The sequence below is a fragment of the Raphanus sativus genome, unplaced genomic scaffold, assembly GCF_000801105.2.
Source record: "Raphanus sativus cultivar WK10039 unplaced genomic scaffold, ASM80110v3 Scaffold0064, whole genome shotgun sequence".
NCBI lineage: Eukaryota > Viridiplantae > Streptophyta > Magnoliopsida > Brassicales > Brassicaceae > Raphanus > Raphanus sativus.
This window is the reverse complement of record NW_026615387.1, coordinates 41,656-61,038: the sequence shown is the minus strand read 5'-3', so window position 1 is coordinate 61,038 and position 19,383 is coordinate 41,656. Positions and strand designations below refer to the sequence as shown.

General features: G+C 30.5%; 1 protein-coding gene across 1 annotated transcript; it reads right to left on the bottom strand.

The window, feature by feature from the left end:
• Positions 1-6,724: 6,724 nt before the first annotated feature.
• On the bottom strand, positions 6,725-8,478 carry LOC130500941 (NAC transcription factor 47-like). Its single transcript, XM_056995863.1, has 3 exons — positions 8,184-8,478; positions 7,709-8,061; positions 6,725-7,471 (listed from the first exon to the last, which is right to left on the bottom strand). Exons 1-3 carry the CDS (start codon positions 8,350-8,352, stop codon positions 6,923-6,925), a joined length of 1,071 nt encoding a protein of 356 aa, XP_056851843.1. The 5' UTR covers positions 8,353-8,478; the 3' UTR covers positions 6,725-6,922.
• Between the last annotated feature and the right edge of the window lie 10,905 nt (positions 8,479-19,383).

Sequence of the window (19,383 nt, the reverse complement as noted above, 5' to 3'; positions counted from 1 at the left end):
TTTCAATGTATGTAATAATAACAAATTGTAAATTTCAAAAACATTAATTGTATTTACTGAATTTTTATTGGTTAAAAATCATAAAAAACAGCTAAAAACAGAAAATAATATATTTATTGTCAAAATTTTCCGTATTTTCATTTCATAAAAAATATGAAAATTTTAGAACATACATTTTCTTAAAACAGAGGGAGTAGTTCTTTTCTTATTCTAGTTTCAATTTTTTACTATGAATGATTCTAATACTTATTATATTTTTAACGTTCCAATAGTATTTTTTAAGTAATCAATAGGTTAATTTAGTGGGAGACTTTTGGAACTTGCCGCGTATATCAGAGTTTGGATTATAAATCATTAAATCCTATCATCATTTACTCTAATTAGAAAAAAAGTTAGATAAAATTCATACGGTGACACCTCTGTCGAATAGTTTTATGGACCTGGTTAGTGCACTTTCTTACAGAATCAATTCGCTTTTAATCTTTACGTTTCATATGACTATGCCCTTATAGTTATAGCTTCTTTAGACATCCACAACAAAATGGCTTCCATTGCCACAATGACCTACATCTCCACCTTTTGACAAAAAGACTCCTTTTAGAAAGAAAATAAAGAGTCGTGGGAAAGAAAACGTTTGAAGCTGTGTCATATATGTGGACCCATACTACTGAAGATGTCCCTCATAGATTTAACTATTCATCTCATTATCATACCGAAAGGAGTCATCTCCCAAGGCCATCTTCTACTCAACTACAAAATAGGTTTTTCTGTGATTTTCACAGAAAAACTTTCTCCAACTGAACACTAAAAAATACATCATTTTAGTGTAATACTATAATTTCGCACCAAATTTAATGTGATACTATTCACCACACTAAAACACTATTCATCCCACTAAAATACTATTTACTTATTTTATTAATAAAATACATAGATAAATAAATAAAAATAAAGACATAAATATATAATATTATAAAATTGGTTTTAGTGTTAAATTGGTGTTGTGGTTGGAGTTGAATTTTTTTAGTATTGAAACTATATTAAAATAGTGTAGTTTTGACACTAAAATAGTGTGATGGATTGAAGATGCTCTATGAAAATTCTTACAATGTATTTTACCAACAAAAATCTTAAAATGTATGTTAATGTTTGTATTATTAAATAATGGTAATTTCAGTTTTTATAAATATATTTTAGGAGAATATTTTAATAAACCAATCATAAAAACTGAGATTTATAATACTATGTAGATATGATCAATAGAAAACCCTTTAAGAGAAAGAAGTAGAAAATAAAGTTTGGTTTGTTTTAATTTTCAACTAAGTACATGTAAAATAAGTTGATTTCATATAATACAATTTAATTTATAAATGAACTAGATATTCAGTATGTATAAGATTTTAGTTTTGAATATTGGATGTAAAAGAAATGTAAGTATAACACCAACGTAACTAAATTTCGATTTGATTTTTAGAATTAGACCATCTCCAACCCATCTCTGTAATAGAGATTTCCAACACATTGAAGCAAAAACCTCATATCTATTTTTTACTCTATTTGAAAGATCTCTATTATAAAGATAAGTTGGAGATGCTCTTAAAAACTTCCTTTATTGATTTTTAAAAAAAAATATGAAATACTGTATTTTATAGAAACCATTTTCGAAAATTGGCATACTAATTGTTAAAACTAATTCATACTTATATAATAAACGCATAAAACAATTTATACTGTATGTATAGGGGTTACACTTTAGGATATTAATCTCCAGTCTCCACTAATTTAATCGCATCTATTCACTACTATAATTGTAGTTTGAGTATATTTTGTCGTAAAAAAGCATATACCTTTTCTTAAACATTGGCTCAATTATGTGGTGACGGAAACCATTTACCAATATTGGAATTTGGAATCATTAGAAAAAGACCAAGTCAAAGAGTCCTATTAAATTTTTAGATGTGCCGACACAAACATTTTTTCTTAAGAACATTTTAAATATTTTGCTAACTACACAAAATATACTCAAAAAAAAAATATATATTTTGTTAACTACACAAAATGATATGAGCGTTTCTTTTTTTCTTACGAAGAAATAATTTGAGTATTTCTATTATAAAAATTTAGAAGAGTGTCAATTATAAACGGCCGCTGTAGATTTAAAATTTCGGCCTAGATAGTATCATTTAATCAATAATATATACGTATAAAAATTGACTTTTTGTAGCATGACAAGAACTATTGTCTACCTATTCAACTAAATAAATCAATACGAATTTATAAATGAAACGACATATTGACAAAAATAGTACAAAGTTTCGTGATATTATGAGCGAAAATACTAGCTGCCAGCTGGTACTTAAAACAAATATTAACAGTTGGCTTTTGTGGATATGATGATAATGATATTAATTGGGATTTCCCAACAAGTCTAGTTGGTTTTTAATAACATTTTGATTAGTTTTCCTAAAAGTTGTTCTTTGGGGGTTTCTTTAAAAAGAAGGATAGGACACCTAATCTTCAACTACCATAAGGTCCATAACTGTCTTATTGTCTGAATATCATATACTCAAATCCTATCGATGATAACTATTTTTTCGTTACTGTATAACAGCATATCAACATATATGCATGCTTTTTACCTTCTCCAGGCTAATGTCCGCTAAATACAAACCAAAGGAATCCATTAACCAGAAAAGTTGTATTCAGACTATTATGTTTGAATCATATTAATGGAACCAGTTTGAACAGAAAAAACAATCGCCCATAAAACCAAACAAAAACCAATACAAAAAAAAAAGAGATCAAATTGGTTGAATAACTTCTGTTGTTCAAAAAAAGGGTTGAATAACACTTCTAAAACTGTTAATGATTTTTCTCAAGAAATTCCAGCATTGAAAAAAACCATATTAAACCGAACTATATATAGATCGACTGCATTATCGTATCTTGTAACACAACAAATAACTAAACAAACAACTCCAAAAAATCTTTTAAAAGTAGACGTATTGATAGGTTATCAAATTAGTATATCTTGTGTTGAATTATTAGTATTTTTGAAATACACTGATGTTTCGAGCTCGTCATCTTCTCATTGACGGTTGACATGTTATTCGATCAAATCGAACGTGTTTTAATTACTAACTCGGTACTAGTCGTTTGTCAATATTCTCAAAAATCACCATCAATTTCTAAAACAATTAACTCATACTGTTGACACTAATAATCAACAAATGCAAACTCGAATTTTCTTTTCTCATTTACCACTATAGCATATCTGTTTTATTATTTACTCAAAAAGTAAAACAAATAAAACTTTACAACCTTCGTTACTGTATATGTATCAATAGACTGTAGAAACTGGATAGGAATAAATCATCTTGATAAATATGATATACAATGCATTATGTCGACCGCAAGTTGTGGAATATAACTAGGGATATAAATAATGATGTTCTTAGGTTTTATTATTTTATTATAAGTTTCTCAGTAATTATATAAATTATGTCAAAATAATACTTTTATAAATTCTTTTATATCTTGGCGCGTGGACCCCACAAATAGAATAAAAGTAGGTTCTAAAATATACGCGGGCGTAGCTTAGGAAGGTTGACTTTTGCTTCCAAAGGCAAAGCCTTAAAAGCGAAGGAGCCGATCATCCGGTGACGGATTATGACGTAAATTATGACATCACAGGCTCTTCTTATTGGGTCATGTGGACCCAGCCCAGGCCTTTTAATCTATCGATACACACAGTCAGAATCACTGTCCCATCGATGTAGTTGATCAAGTTTTATGGAAAATATTCAAAATACGATTTTATACATAGTACATACCTGAGAAATTCCATGTGTCCTAGAGAAAATAATTTAAATATTATGTCATTTATCTTACATTGCATTTCAATCATTAACATTTATTTTTTCTTTTAATTAGTATAAATAGTGTGACCCACACTATGCTACTTGAAAACTATGTTGGGAAAATTACAAAAAAAAATGTATAGCATAGTGCTGTAATGATGATGATGTCATTCAACCTTGCTCAAAGTCATGGCTACCACCACTATTTCCCATTAAGGTCTATATTTCAACATTTCTACAGACAAATCTATTGATTTAAATGTTAAATATTGATGTGTGTATTGGAAAACTTATAAGCTAATCTCACTAATATTAATTTAAATAGTAGTGTAGGCTTTGGAATCAAGTGGGTCGACTTATTATAACTATATAGTACAATATAGCTTATATAAAATATAGACTTCCATTATTTTATTTCATAGTTCTGAGACATATTTCAGTTGTGCTGCAACAATTTAGGATGTTAATATAATTATCGTTGGTAGGAATCTAAATGATTGTCTTAATATGACGAAAGTGTAGAAACAACAAATGGCTAATAACTTGACAACATGCTATATGTATTTAATAATCTTTAGTGTAGGGTTTTATTTGTAATCTTAGACATTTGCAGTAGAGTTTTTGTTACCTTGAAAATAATATAAGCTATCAACATCAACATGTGTATACTAAAGAAAATATTATGATAATTTCGTTTTGAATTACTTTTGTCAGAAATTATTAATGCAAATAGATAAATCATCGGTTTCTTTTATATTTTGTAATTATATTCCTCTCACAAATTACTAGAGAAAATAAGACACTATAGCTAAATAATTGGAAATGTAAAGAAATAGGAAACAAATTGAAAAATATTGATAGGTCCACTTATATATAAATACTATAACAAATATTGTGCAGTAAGGGTTAGTTTATATTTTTGGCTTTAAAAGTAATCAGAAGGACTTTTTCTTCATAACTAATAAATAAACCGATCAAATCTAAAATTTTTGACACTTGTATACCATTAGATGTATTATATCACTTATTATATATCAGTGAAGTTAGAAGAACAAATGATATGGTCGAGTTGTGTCATCTCGAAATTTAAAATAACATATTTTCTGCTTATATAATTTATATGAACTTTTCATCATAAGTCGTTATTTGATAACTATACAACCAAATTGCCTAAGTATTAATCAGTTTTTCATAAATTAGAAGAATCTAGCCTTGGACTATTGTTAAATTATCCACACAATTCACTTTGCCCCAAAAGAGGGGGCAAACTCTCCAAACATGTCAAACTAATTTCTAAGTAATTGGTTTTTAAATAATAAAAACCTAAACATGACTTTGATAGTAGCATCATCACATTATATTACATGATTTAACCTTTTTGATTGCTACAATATTTTTTTTTAAAAAAACAATTATTTAAATTCAATGTTAATTGCCTAAAATTTGACAAATACATGTTGTTTGATTCATATTTGTAAATAACAATTTGGATAAGTTTCATACTTTTACAATTATTTAAATGAGAAATCTGACTTCGTGACGTTTATTTCGTACGATGTGTTGATTAATGTTGGTATGTAGCTTATTTGATTTTTTCTGCCAAAACTTATTTGATCTTGAATGTTTGTTTTGTCCATAGATAGTATGATCCCAAATGTATTAGAGGCAAACCATTCATCAATCACCGAATTCTATACTATGTTGTAGAGTCAAAATTTGATGCTTTTGACTTTCTTAAAGATCAGGCAGAAGTATTGGATTTGGACTTGATGATGATGGGTGTTGTTACTTTGTCCATTTGGTTCTTCGTAATTCCAGTATCAAATGAGGGAAAACCTGAGATCACCCATGCAAACAATAATGGACAATGTTAGAAAAAAAATCATTTACTTTTTTGTTCTTTGTAAGATACCATTAATTCAATTTAACAATTCAAAAAATATTAATAATATTCTAAGTAATGTATCAACTTCTAAATATAGAGTTATTTTCATATTTTACTGCTACAATCAAGATATAATCCAGTTTTTAAGCAAGCATATAGAAATTTATAAAATTATTAGATTCTGATTTAAAGACAGATATATTTTTTATTTTTTTAAATTAATTTTTATATTTGAATTTTTTGTAATTATATATGTGTTTAATATTAATTTAATTTAATAAAATAATTTCTTAAATAAATGAAATACATAGTTGTAACATTTATCAATATGTCATGCTCTTGTTTTAATATAATAGATTAGTTCGCTAGGCTACTAAAACGCATGCTTCTATTGAAGACTAAAAATAACTGATATATTGGATTATGCATATAATATTGAACGTTGATATGATTTACTTCTCCCTTTTTCAATTGCTTTACGTTTGTAATGTTCATGTTATACTTATATCTTAGCTACAGTAATTATAAAGCAGTTGCAAAAAATTATATGTAAATAATCAATTATATTTTACGATTATTATTATATAGAACCGGATATATAAATGGTGATTCACAAATTCTTTGTGTGCAAGTAATTTTTTTTTTTTTGTAAACTGTGTGCAAGTAATTGTGGAGATAATTTTTCAAGGGCTATGAAAGAAATAATAACTGAGATTACATCTCCACGTGGATTACAAACCCCCGCAAACATATGTGTATAATATCCAACCAGGGACGAGGACAAAGCCCTTTCAACACGACTTGTGAAAACGAATCTGCATACTATATATGTCAGCCATTCAATAATTCTCAAAAAGGATTTTAAGAATATGAGCTATATCCATGCTAAGTGCGTGTCCATATGTGTATCATATATGCATATATCAAATATCAGAAACCAAACTTTGTGAGAATTCTCACAAATAATAATAATAAAATATTGTAAAGAGAGATGGAACTAAAATTATACGAAAAATTTCAAAATATGGTTGTATTGATACGATCAAATATCGACTACCACTATTTTATATATTTTCCCCCTCCCCACAATACTTTTGTAATTTTATATAATAGTAACAACTCCTACTTTTCAATCATCAAATGGGCCCTAATTCGCATAATTGGGTTTTGAACATCTCTAGCCTTGATAGTGAAGGTGAGGAGGACTCATCAAGAATTCCTGATTCAGGAAACTAGATTGTTGAACCATACTATGATCCAAATGATCCATGCTATTATTGTAACTAAAGTTGTTGATCATCTTCTTCGAAGTGTTGATCATTTCTTCAGAATAGTCCAATCGTTCTCTTTTGTTTCCGATAACTTTGGTCTCTGAAGTTGGAGAGCTCAACTTCGGTAACTTGTGATCCAGGTAACGGTTTCCATAGATGTCAGGGTTTGCGAAATCTCCAAACATGAGAGAAAAGTCTGATTCAGTACGATTTTCCGGAGTCCCGTTTAGAAAGTTTGTCAAGAACGTGAAATCTGTAGCGTCTAGTAAGTTGGAGAAAGAAGACTTCTGGCGTTTAAGGGTTTGATCGTTTGGCAAAAGGGGTTCGCTGACTACAAATGGTTCGTTGCCATTTTCCTCATGTTCTTGATCATCGCTTGTAGCTGAAGCAACCTCTGCTGATGATAGTGAAGCGTGTGATTTCTTGTAAATCCTGCAAAGCACCCAATCATCCAGCTGCAAGAGAATAAGGAAAATAAAAATCATTAAGTATTGAGGAAAATCATAAAACAATCAACATAGGTGCTGAATAAGCAGTTTTTAATTAAAAATGATCTATTCGTATATACAGTATACTTCGACTAAACAACATAATCAAATTATTTTTCTCCTATTAACTGAATTAAAAACATCATATTTTTTTGTTAACATAATAATACACCATTAATAATAAAAGTATTTTTATGACCTTACCCTCATTGAGTATTCTTTAGACTTCAAATTCAGATCTCCCAAATTATTGACTTGGCCACCGTTCCTAGCATGGGTCAATCTTTTGGGCGTGATGGATTCGGCAAGTCGATACTCATGCATGATCCAATTGGTTTTAACACCTTTGGGTGGCTTTCCAGTGTAAAACACAAGAGCCTTTTTTATACCAATGTTTTCATTAAACCCTTCACGGTTTGGTACCGCGATTAATTTATCAGTTCCAGTGGCTTTCCAATATCCAGACGCAGCCGCTCTGTTTGGTCTTGCTCCATTAGGATACTTCCGGTCCCTTGGACTGAAAAAGTACCATTCTTTCTCTCCAAACGGAGCCTTAGCTGATAAAAATCGAACAAACGTGTTATAAGGTTATAACACTAATAAAAATGTTTTAGCAAAAAAAAAAACTAATAAAAATGCAAATAGAAGGAAAAAAAAAAAAAATATATTGGTTAGTTACCTGGTAAATCCCATGGATCAGACTTATAAATATCGACATCTGCTATGATTGAAAGCGGGACTGGTGAAGAAGAAACCTTCTTCCTCAAGTAATGGAGGATGAGTTCTTCATCTGTTGGATGAAATCGAAACCCTGGTGGTAAGCTTGATCTTGGATCCTTTCTTATCATTGTCTTTTGATTTGATCTTAAAAATCTTATATAAATAGAAAGTTTTTATTGAAATGAAAGAACAGAGGATAAGGGCTGTTTTGGTGAGGAAGAAGAAGTGAGCCAAAGATTGAAATTTTTCGTAGAGCAGGTTGCGAGGCAATTTATGGTGTGTGAATTTTTGTCCTTTAGTAGTACTACTATAGATGTATAATAATTTTTATAAAATTAAGATATTAGAAATTTAGAACAAAATGGAGAATATTATATTCTTTAATGCAGACCGGTAGAAAAAGTCCAAAAATAATGTTAAAGTAGTCGCCAAAAAGAAATAAAATCAGTTCTAATTATTTCCAAGTAGGTAATAATTAAATTTCTAGTATTAGAACTTCATGGCGAGAAGCTAGCAAATATCGTCATCGAGCTCAAAGCATGGTCTATGTCTCTATGAACAGATGGTCTAATGAATATCTTAACCAATAATTTTTGGTCGTCTTTTGCATGTTGTCTATATATTTTTTTTTGTAAAACATGTTGTCTATATATTCTCATCATTTTTTGTCAACATATATTCTCATCATTTTAAACGTAACATTTATCGTAAGACTTTTTATGAATAAGTACAACATAATTAATTTAGATATTTTTATATTATTAATAATAATGAATTTCGGACTAATTAGGTTTCAAAAAAAAAAAAAAATTCGGACTAATTGGTTTTTTATTCCGTCCAACGTAATTAAACTTCCTTGTGCTATATAAAATCCCAATTTTTTTTTTGGTGATTTGCATCTTTAGCTATTGAATTCAAAATTACGTATATGTTTTATAAACTTTCTGAGAAATATTCTTCGATCTTCTCCTAACAAATATCAAAACATCTACAATGATCCAAGTATGAACACAAATGTTCCATTTTCAAATATTTTAATAGCTATATTAATTATTTATTTGTTGTCATTGTATTGAGTGTGAATAATTGAAGTTATGTTAGAGAAGTGGACCCAAACGAGACAGCTGTGTCCTCCCAGATTACATCTGATTGGTTAGTTTTGCTTTTGTCCTAACCATATCCACGTACTCCCAGATAGGGGTGGGCACGGAGCGGATATCCGGATTTTTAAGGATATCCGTGATCTGATCCGTTCCCTACGAATATTCGATTTTTCGATTTGATCCGATCCGTAACTCTTTGGATATCCGATGCACCGGATATCCGCGAATATCCGAATTTTTGCCGGTTATCCGATTCGATCCGTAAAAAATAATAAAAAGTTAAAAAAATAAATAAAAATAAAAGAAAAAGAAGAAAATATAATAAAATAATAATATCTCATCATAATTTTTCAAAAAAACCATATACTTTCAAAAAATTTAATAACTAAATAATTAATTTAGTGAATAAAAACATTATAAAACTTATATAGAGATATAAAAGTATATATATTATATAATTTTATAAACATGTATACATATATATTTATATAACGGATCGGATCGGATATCCGTTTCTAAAAATATTAGTATTTGTGATTTGCTTCGTCTTTGACGGATATTGGATTTTAGTATTTGCTTCGATTTGTTAAGTTACGGATATTCGGATTTTTCGGATCAAATCAAAACGAATAACGAATCGAATCAAAATTTACGGATATTTTGTCCACCTCTACTCCCACATGCGGCTGCTGACGTAAGCATCATACATTCTCAAGAGTGATTTTCTTTTCTCGGAAAAACTTTAATAACTTGATATCAAAAACGAGATGATTCAAGTACAAATTTATTGAAAAAAACTTGTTGCAGTACACGCACCATGTATACAGGAGAAGATTATGAGAACGTTAATTTTTTGGATTATTAGCTCTCTATTAAAAGACATGATCTTAAAACTAAAACCCAAAAAAAAAATTAAAATCCGAAAACAGTAAAACCCTAACGTACTATTTTAGATGTGATACGAGCTGCTTTTTATGATTCATGAATTTTTCCAATTTTGTGACGTTAATTGAATTTTCCCAACTCTCCAAATGTAGATAACAATTATCATTCATTGATGATGGTAATAGGGTTGTGTGTTCAGAAAAAGAAAATTTAAATACGAAAGAGATTTCCTTCTGCCCTCTAATATAAAAAGAGATAAGAACAACTTTTAATGATTTTTTTTTTTTTTTTTTTTTTGTCGTCAAACATACAAACTCATATTGACTCTGTACACCAAACTGGTAGCTCTGCATCCATGTGAATGACAAAAGACGATTGTTGTCTGGCACTGCGTGCTAAACGATCCGCCTTTGAATTTGCCGTCCTTGGTACATGAATGAGCTGTGAGCTATGGAAACTACTTTGTAAACTCCTGATATCCGCCAGATAACTTGCAAACGCCGGCCACTCTTCTGGTTCCGAAACCATCTTCACCAATTGAGAACAATCCGTTGCAAACGTAACCTGATACTGTCGTAAATTCCTCATACATTCCATTGCCCAAATCAATGCTTCCACCTCCGAGTGAAGGGGAGACATACTTGCCCGAACATTTCGTGCCCCCATTAAACCCTCATATCCTTCCAGAGTACTAAACCAACCTTGTCCCGAGAATGAATCCTTATCCTTCCACGAGCCATCTGTGAAGCACCATCTCCCTGGGATTGAGGGAGGCTGATGCACTTGTGGTAGTATGGATTGTCGGATAGTCAAATCTTGTGCCGCAGCCCACATAGTAGATTCCGTTTCTGCCAACTTTAGTGTATCCATGGGATCAATATCCAGGTTACTAAAAACCTTGTTGTTCCTTGCTTTCCAAATATACCATAGGATCCATGCAAACTGATGATCATTCATCTTGGGTAAAACTCTCCAGAATAAGTGATCCATGTTAACAAACAATGATTCCGATGGGAAAACATTTGGATTTGTTGGTATTGTTGACAATGCCCATATTTGCCGCGCTGGAGGACATTCAAAGAAAACATGATTCAAAGATTCCTCCACACTCCCACATCTATCGCAATTAATTTCCCCTTTCATACCTCGGGTTTTTAAATTCTTCTTGACCGCAACACACCCTGATACAATTTGCCAAAGAAAGTGCTTAATTTTTGGTGGACACTTAACCTGCCAACAAAAAGCTTTCAAAGCATCTACTGTCGGTCCATAGAAAACTGGTTGTTTTTCTTTGTCAGGGTAAACCCTTTCCACCTCATATCCTGATTTAACCGTATATTTCCCATTGTTTGTGAAATGCCAGCCATCCTTATCCTCTATACAAAACCTACTAAGAGGTATACTTTCGATTATCTTTGCGTCCAATGGATCCACCAAGGCCCGAATGGCTTGTGAGTTCCACGTCCTAGAACCTGGAGTAATAAGAGAGTCAACCGTGAGGTCCGGAAGTAAATTGTGATGATTTTTGTTTGCAGGTCTCGGGCGAGTGGTTGGGAGCCAAGGGTCATTCCATACTGAGATAGATGAACCTGTTCCCACCCTTTTAATTAGTCCTTTGCTAACCAGAGATCGAGCAGATACGATACTCCTCCAACCATATGATGGGGAGTAAGAACGGATTGGTTCCAGGGGTGAAGCATTCCTGAAATACCGACCCTTGAATACTCTAGCGAATAGAGTATCCGGTTTATTTATTAGACGCCAAAGTTGTTTTCCAAGCATTGCCGTATTGAAATTCATAATATCCTTAAAACCCAAACCACCCTCCTCCTTAGGAAGGCACACCTTATCCCATGATTTCCAATGTATGTCTTTCGTACTTCCCCCAGGACTCCACCAAAATTTGGCGACCGTACTCGTAAGTTTCTTTATTATTGTTTTTGGTAGTTGATAGCAGGACATCACATGGTTTGGTAAAGCCGTAACGACCGACTTAATGACCACTTCCTTCCCACCTTTAGTAAAGTACCGAAAAGTCCATCCATTAATTCTTGTGTCCACTCGATCTTGTACGAATCCAAATACTTGTACCTTAGATCCACTGAGATTTTCTGGTAATCCCAGATATGACCCCATACCTCCTATATTCTGAATCCCCAATATATCCCTCATTTCCTGCCTCCTTGATTCCTCAATCTTATGCCCAAATTGAATAGATGATTTTTGAAAATTAATCAGTTGGCCCGAGACTGCTTCATATTCCTTAAGAATCCTGAGAATAGTCTCACATTCATCCCTCTGTGCCTTACAAAAGAAAAGACTATCATCTGCAAACAGCAGGTGAGATATTGATGGGCAAGCTCTCGCTACTTTCATTCCCGTCAATTGTTTTCCTTGTTCCGCCTTTTTGATATTTGCAATCAGAGCCTCTGTACACAAAATAAAAAGATATGGGGATAGTGGATCCCCCTGCCTAAGACCCCTTTGTGGCGTTATAAGTCCCTTTGGTTGACCATTTAGTAAAACCTGATACTGAACCGAAGAAATACATTCCATCATTAGTTTTGTCCAATGTGGATCAAAACCTAGTTTATTGAGTAGTGCTTGAATAAAATCCCATTCCACCCTATCATATGCTTTACTCATATCCGTCTTAATCGCCATATACTTATTTTGACATGATTTATTTGTCCTCAAACCATGAAACATCTCTTGAGCAATCAGAATATTATCTGAAATCAACCTCCCTGGTACAAAAGCCGATTGTGTTTCCGATATAAGTCTTGGAAGACAAACTTTCAGCCTCTCACACAGCACCTTGGATATAATCTTGTATCCTACATTACAGAGACTGATGGGTCTCAACTCTGTCATTCTGGTAGGTCTTTCCGTTTTTGGAATCATACAAATATTGGTAAGATTCAACCTTGGATCCATGTCTCCTGTAGCTAGAAAATGATTAACCAAATCCACCAGATCATCCTTTATAATGTGCCAAGAAATCTGAAAAAATAGAGCAGTCATTCCATCCGGTCCCGGTGCCTTTTCTGGGTGCATCATAAATAAAGCTTGTTTCACCTCTTCCTCCGTTGCTACCCGGAGAAGACGTTGATTCATCTGAAATGATATAGCTGGTGTTACCTCCTCCAGAAAATTATCAAAATTGGAAGGATCAGTAGTCGTGAACAGGTGCCCGAAATAATCCACGGCCACCTTTTCCACTCCATCCTCATTCGTTATCCAAGTACCTGCCTCATCATAGAGGCCCACAATCCTATTACGGATCCGTCTTTGCCTTGTTAGAGCATGATAGAAGTTAGTATTTAGGTCCCCCGATGAGTACCACATATTTCGGCTTTTCTGGTGCCAATACTCCTCTTCGTCCTTATATGCATCCTGTAATTTCCTAGAAACCTCAATGATCTCCTCTTGCGATCTTGAATCATCAGTTTGTACCTCTTCCAATGCCTTTTGAAGTTCTGCAATCTTGTCCTTCCCATATGGCGGGTTATTTTTCCTCCAAGCCGCAATTTCGTGTCTACAATTACTAATTTTTGAAACTATGTCCTCTGATATGCCAGGGCCAGATTCCTGCCATCCCGAGGCTATTGATTCCAAAAGACCTTCTTGCCCAATCCATCTTTTATCAAAACGAAATTGTCCCTTTCGTCTCCGGACTTTATCTTCAATAAATGCAACTACCGGTCTATGGTCTGATCCGACCATTCCTAAATATTCCGTGTACGAAGCCGGAAAGAGAGTATGCCATTCCTCGTTGGCTAGTGCACGATCTAAACGACATCTGACCGTAAAAGCCCTTTTACCCTTTCCACGCCTCATAATTGTCTTCTGCATATTTGACCCAAAAAAAAAAAATTTGCCTTCTGCATACTTTGATTAAAAAAAGTTTTCTGCATACTCTTTATCATCATGGGCTTGTAAAATTGCAATACATATACATAAGACTATACATTGCATAGTTGTTATCCAAGTTGTATATTATAAACTTTTTATCTTTTTCTTTGTTATAATGCAGAAAATTAAAGAAAAACATGAATAGAATTCAGTAGTCAATAATATTTATTGTTCTACGTCAATATTTAGTCATGAAGATAATCAGAATGTTACAAAAATGTATTAAAGTTCTATGAAGCGTACAATAATATTTTTTTTGCCAAATTCGTACAATAATAGTTAAGCACATTTTTCTTGCCTTTTAAAAATATTACCTTACACTTATATGGAAAATTTATATCCTTCCTCACCAGATACAAGTTGTATTATTTACTATTTATCATTTATATTTGCGTATATAAAGATATCAGATGTATAAATATCATATATTCCTTCCGTTTCACAAAGAGTGTCATTTAAACATTTTTATACATATTAAAAAACTGATTGAAAATGTTTTATATTTTTATTAATATCATCCGTTTAACAAAAATATTTTAGATAAATAAATTTAGTTATAAGATTAATATATTTTGTAATTACTATTAAGCTGAAAGTAAATATAAATTGTAGAATAATAATTTTATGTGAAAAGAAAAAAGTTAAAATAATACTTAATATAAAACAAAGAGAGTATATTAGTTTATCAAAATATGAACGTGCATATGCAAACACATACAGTAGAACATCTATAAATTAATACTCGATAAGCTAATAATCTCTATAAATTAATAAAATTTGTTGGTCTCAACTTGGAACAGTGTAAAATATGATATAACTCGATAAATAATAAGATAATAATATTTTAAAACTTCATGTAAATATATAGTCTCATTAAAATCAAAATTAATAATCTATCAATATATATTTATATAAGTACAAAATAAACATTATATTGTTGGTTTTATATTTACAATGAAAATACATTTATTTTTCTTAATATTTCATATATTTTGATAATATTTAGTAAAATTATATCAAAAATCACATAATATTCTATGAAACATAAAAATATACACCAAATAAGATAATAAAATAATATGAAAGTCAAATTTCTAAAATTTAAATGATGTATATATGATAAATTCAAATATTTTCTTATTTTATAAACAAAAAATAGAAAAAAATTTAATAAATGAAATTTTTGTAGATGAATATTTCTATAGATTAAGAAAATTTTAAATTCTTAATATATTAATTTATAGATGTTTTACCGTATATAGAAATGCAATCAAACCATACAAATCCCGACTGTAGTTCTTTGCTAACTTATTTTATGTACTTACCGACCAATTCTTTTTTTTTGTCAACTTTCCTTACCGACCAATTTATAATTATAAATTAAACAAAACAATTTATTTTTGAGAAAGAAACTACTAATATTTTTCTTTTTGATAAAAAGAAACTAATAATTATGGTGGAACTGTTTGTGGTTTACGTTATATTTTATTATTACGGTAAAATATAATTGGATAGACGAATCAAACCAACATTTTGATTGGATTAAATGAGATAAGAACTACCACGAAGCTTTGAATCAAATCCATATATAAAAAACAAAAGTAAACTTTGACCAGTGCCGCTTCAACATGTGTGGAGATGACAAGGACAATAATTTGTTGACAAAAGACCAATTTTTTTTTTTTTTAGAATAAGACCAATACTTTTTTTCATTGCTAAACTAGTTTATTAACGGTGTGTTTTGTCTAATGAAGCAAGTATTAAACTAATCTTAATTTGATATGTTTCTTGGTGGGATGCAAACCAAATATAAACATTTGTTTCTTCCGGAAGAACAAACGTGGAATCATAAACTCCCACACGATCTATCTAACGGCTACTTTAAAAACATAATTTAATAAGCTAATTAGCCTAGACATAGCTAAACATACATTATTTAGATTTTTTTTTTCTGTGCAACGCATACATTATTTAGATAGAGTGTTTTGTTTAAATGATAATGATATGCCACGGGGTATTCACACGCACACGCAAACCACACGCTAACCCAACTTTCCCCAAAATATACTTCTGATTTTGATTTTTCTGTTCTAAATTTTTAAGTACGTGTCAGTGATTTATTTTCCAGTGGCTAGATAATAAGGTTCGAAGGTGCAGTTAAGCAAACCAATAATTGAACCTTAGTTCACAGAAAGAGGCACCACATGACTGTCAATTATAAGTTACACAAATAATTACGGGATCGTTCAAAGATATAACAGATATTATACCTATTTAATTACTAAATGGGAACTAAATTTTCAAATGTACCACTTCGCAATAGAAATGTCTCATGTAAAAATATGTTTGCTATAAAAATAAGACACATAATAACGTATCACAACGATCATCTGACAATATTATCTCTCGGTTTTGCAAGTTTTTCAAATTAATTGATAGCAGTTTGCTAGGAATCTTACTTCATAAAGTAAGTATAAAAGGATGAGTTAGTCTCCTCATTTCTTGAGTTAAGTATTCAATAAACTAATAATCGCAATATAAAGGGAATATAATAAGTAAGTTTCCTTAGGTTTCAAAAAAAAAAAAAGTTTTCTCTGTATATTAGTCTTCTGAAAGTTCCAGCTTAACTAAAATCAAGTTCCAACTTGTTTTCAACTTGAAAATTATTAATGAGTATTAGAAAAGCCTCGCATAACAAACAGAGAGTGCTCCATATCCTAATTAAATTCATGGACAAAGTATTCGTCAAATACGCTATATATACCTTTACGACCTCCTATAAATTTCGTATGTATGAATTATATATATATGGTCTCATAGTATCAGTCAAATACTGTGACATCAACGTTAAAACCCACTGATTGTGAATATTACATATGCACGTACGCATAACAAACAATACGCAAGGAATTATACAGAAAACCAACTACCAACAAAGTAGTTGTAGTTGTTTGAAAGCCTTATTTTCAAAAAAAAAAAAAACAAAGTAGTTGTAGAAAATACACGTTACAGGTGCACAAAAAAATACAATTTACAACTTACAAGAAAGTGTTTTAATATGCACATAAAACATCGAAGAATTTTTTTAAATCAAATCTGCGACTTTTGTTTCGCTTGTAGAAAATGGAGTTTTATCACACGCCAGTAGGCTATAAGGTAAATCAAGGTAGACATATGTTTTTCTTATAAAATCTGAAGTCTTTTTCTTTCAAATTAAAAATAATCTAAAGTCTCCCTCAAATAACAAGAAAACAAGAAAAATGAAAAATAAATTAGTCAACGTGCCAGCAACAACACGTGTGACTTTCGATTCCTCTATCAAGCGTCAACATTTTGCACCTAGCTAGAATTATAGGTGAGCATGTTCATTTTAATATGCATATTATACTTTCTTACAGGAAAAGGTTAGTGTATATTTATATAGGTTCAATTACTTTTTCTTGAACACATAGTTTCAATTAACTTAAAAATAAGAATAATAAAACCTATCGCTTCATGAAAAAAATAAAACGTTATCGTACCAGACGAGACGAGTTGTTTGAATGTATAGGTCAGTGTATAGTTCTTCTTTGGTATTTCATCACATATACATCGAGCATTATAAATTCAAGAATAATATTGTTTTTTTATAACTCTGAAGTATCCGATGGACCGAGGTCCAATCGATTAATTCTTTAGGAACTTGTTTATCGGCGCTATATATACCCAGTTATTCGTAATAGAAATTACATATCTATGTCAATTAGCTATATAAATAGGATAAATCAAAGTTTGATAGATTTTAAATCCGTAATGTTTAGTACCATTTCAAGTCCACCGTACCACTCGACCATTTTTATCTAAGTAATAACGTTTATCTAGTTAATAAGATTGGTGAAGATGTTCAAAATCTTATGTTTATCACCGTTCAAATTTATTTAGTAACATGTTCTACATGTTTACATTTCAAATATACATTTTCAGAACACATATTTACAATATTTCTACCATCAATATTATTTTGTTTTCTTAAAACATATTGAGGTAACACTTTTTGTTTTCTAACTAAATTTCCATGCACTAATTTAAGAGGGAAACTAGATTTTGATCAAGCCTTTCAAATGGTATATATATTTTTATTTTAATTTTTTAAATTATTTTTTATATTTTAGTTTTTTGTATAGTTATATTTATGTTTAATATTAATTTAATTTGATACAATAGTGCCTTAAATAAATGAAATACATGATTAGACATAACATTTATTAGTAGATCATATTTCTGTTTTAATAGTTTCAGTTAACTTAAAAATAAAAATAAGAAAACCTAACGTTTCAATGAAAAAATAAAACGTTATTGTACCAGACGAGATGAGTTGTTTGAATATATAGATCAGTGTATAGTTCTTCAGTATTTCATAACATATATATCGAGCATTATAAATTCAAGAATAAGATTGTTCTTTTTTTGATAATTCAGAAGTATCCGGTGTGCTAAAGTTCAATCGATTAATGTTTTGTCTGTCACTGGTGTCAGATAAACTTGGTTGTTCGCAATAGAAATTAGATATCTATATCAATTAGCTATACAAATGGATAAATTTAAGTTTGGTAGATTTTTAATCCGGGATCCTTGGTACTTTTTCAAGCCCACCGTACTACTCAACCATGTTTGTCTAGTTAATAAGATTGCTGAAGACGTTCAAAATCTTATGTTTATCAACTTTCAAACCTATTTAGTGACATGTTTTGCATGTTTACATTTTCAATATACATTTTCAGAACAAATATTTACAATATTTCTACCATCAGTATTATTTTGTTTGCTTAAAATATATTGATGTAACACTTTTGTTTCCTAACTAAATTTACATGCACTCATTTTAAAAAGAAAACTAGATTTTGGTCTGCCTTTTTAAAAGACGGATATTTTTGTTTTAATTTTTTAATTTTATTTTTATATTTGAGTCTTCTTTTATAATTATATTTGTATTTAATATTAATTTAATTTAATAAAATAATTGTTTAAATAAATAAAATATATAGTTAGATATAACATTTATCAATAGATTATATTTCTGTGTTAATAAAGTAGATTTAACAATTTTCTATAGTAGAAAGCTTTGCTTATTTAATAGAATAGATTTAACAATTTTTTTTTTTTTTTGATATCTCTGGTGTCTGGGCAGCCACTTTCCCAAATATCCCCCGAAGGGGTCCAGCGCCCCAGCAGTAAGGATGTTAAATCGCTGTGGCCGGGTTTCGAAGCTGGGTGGCG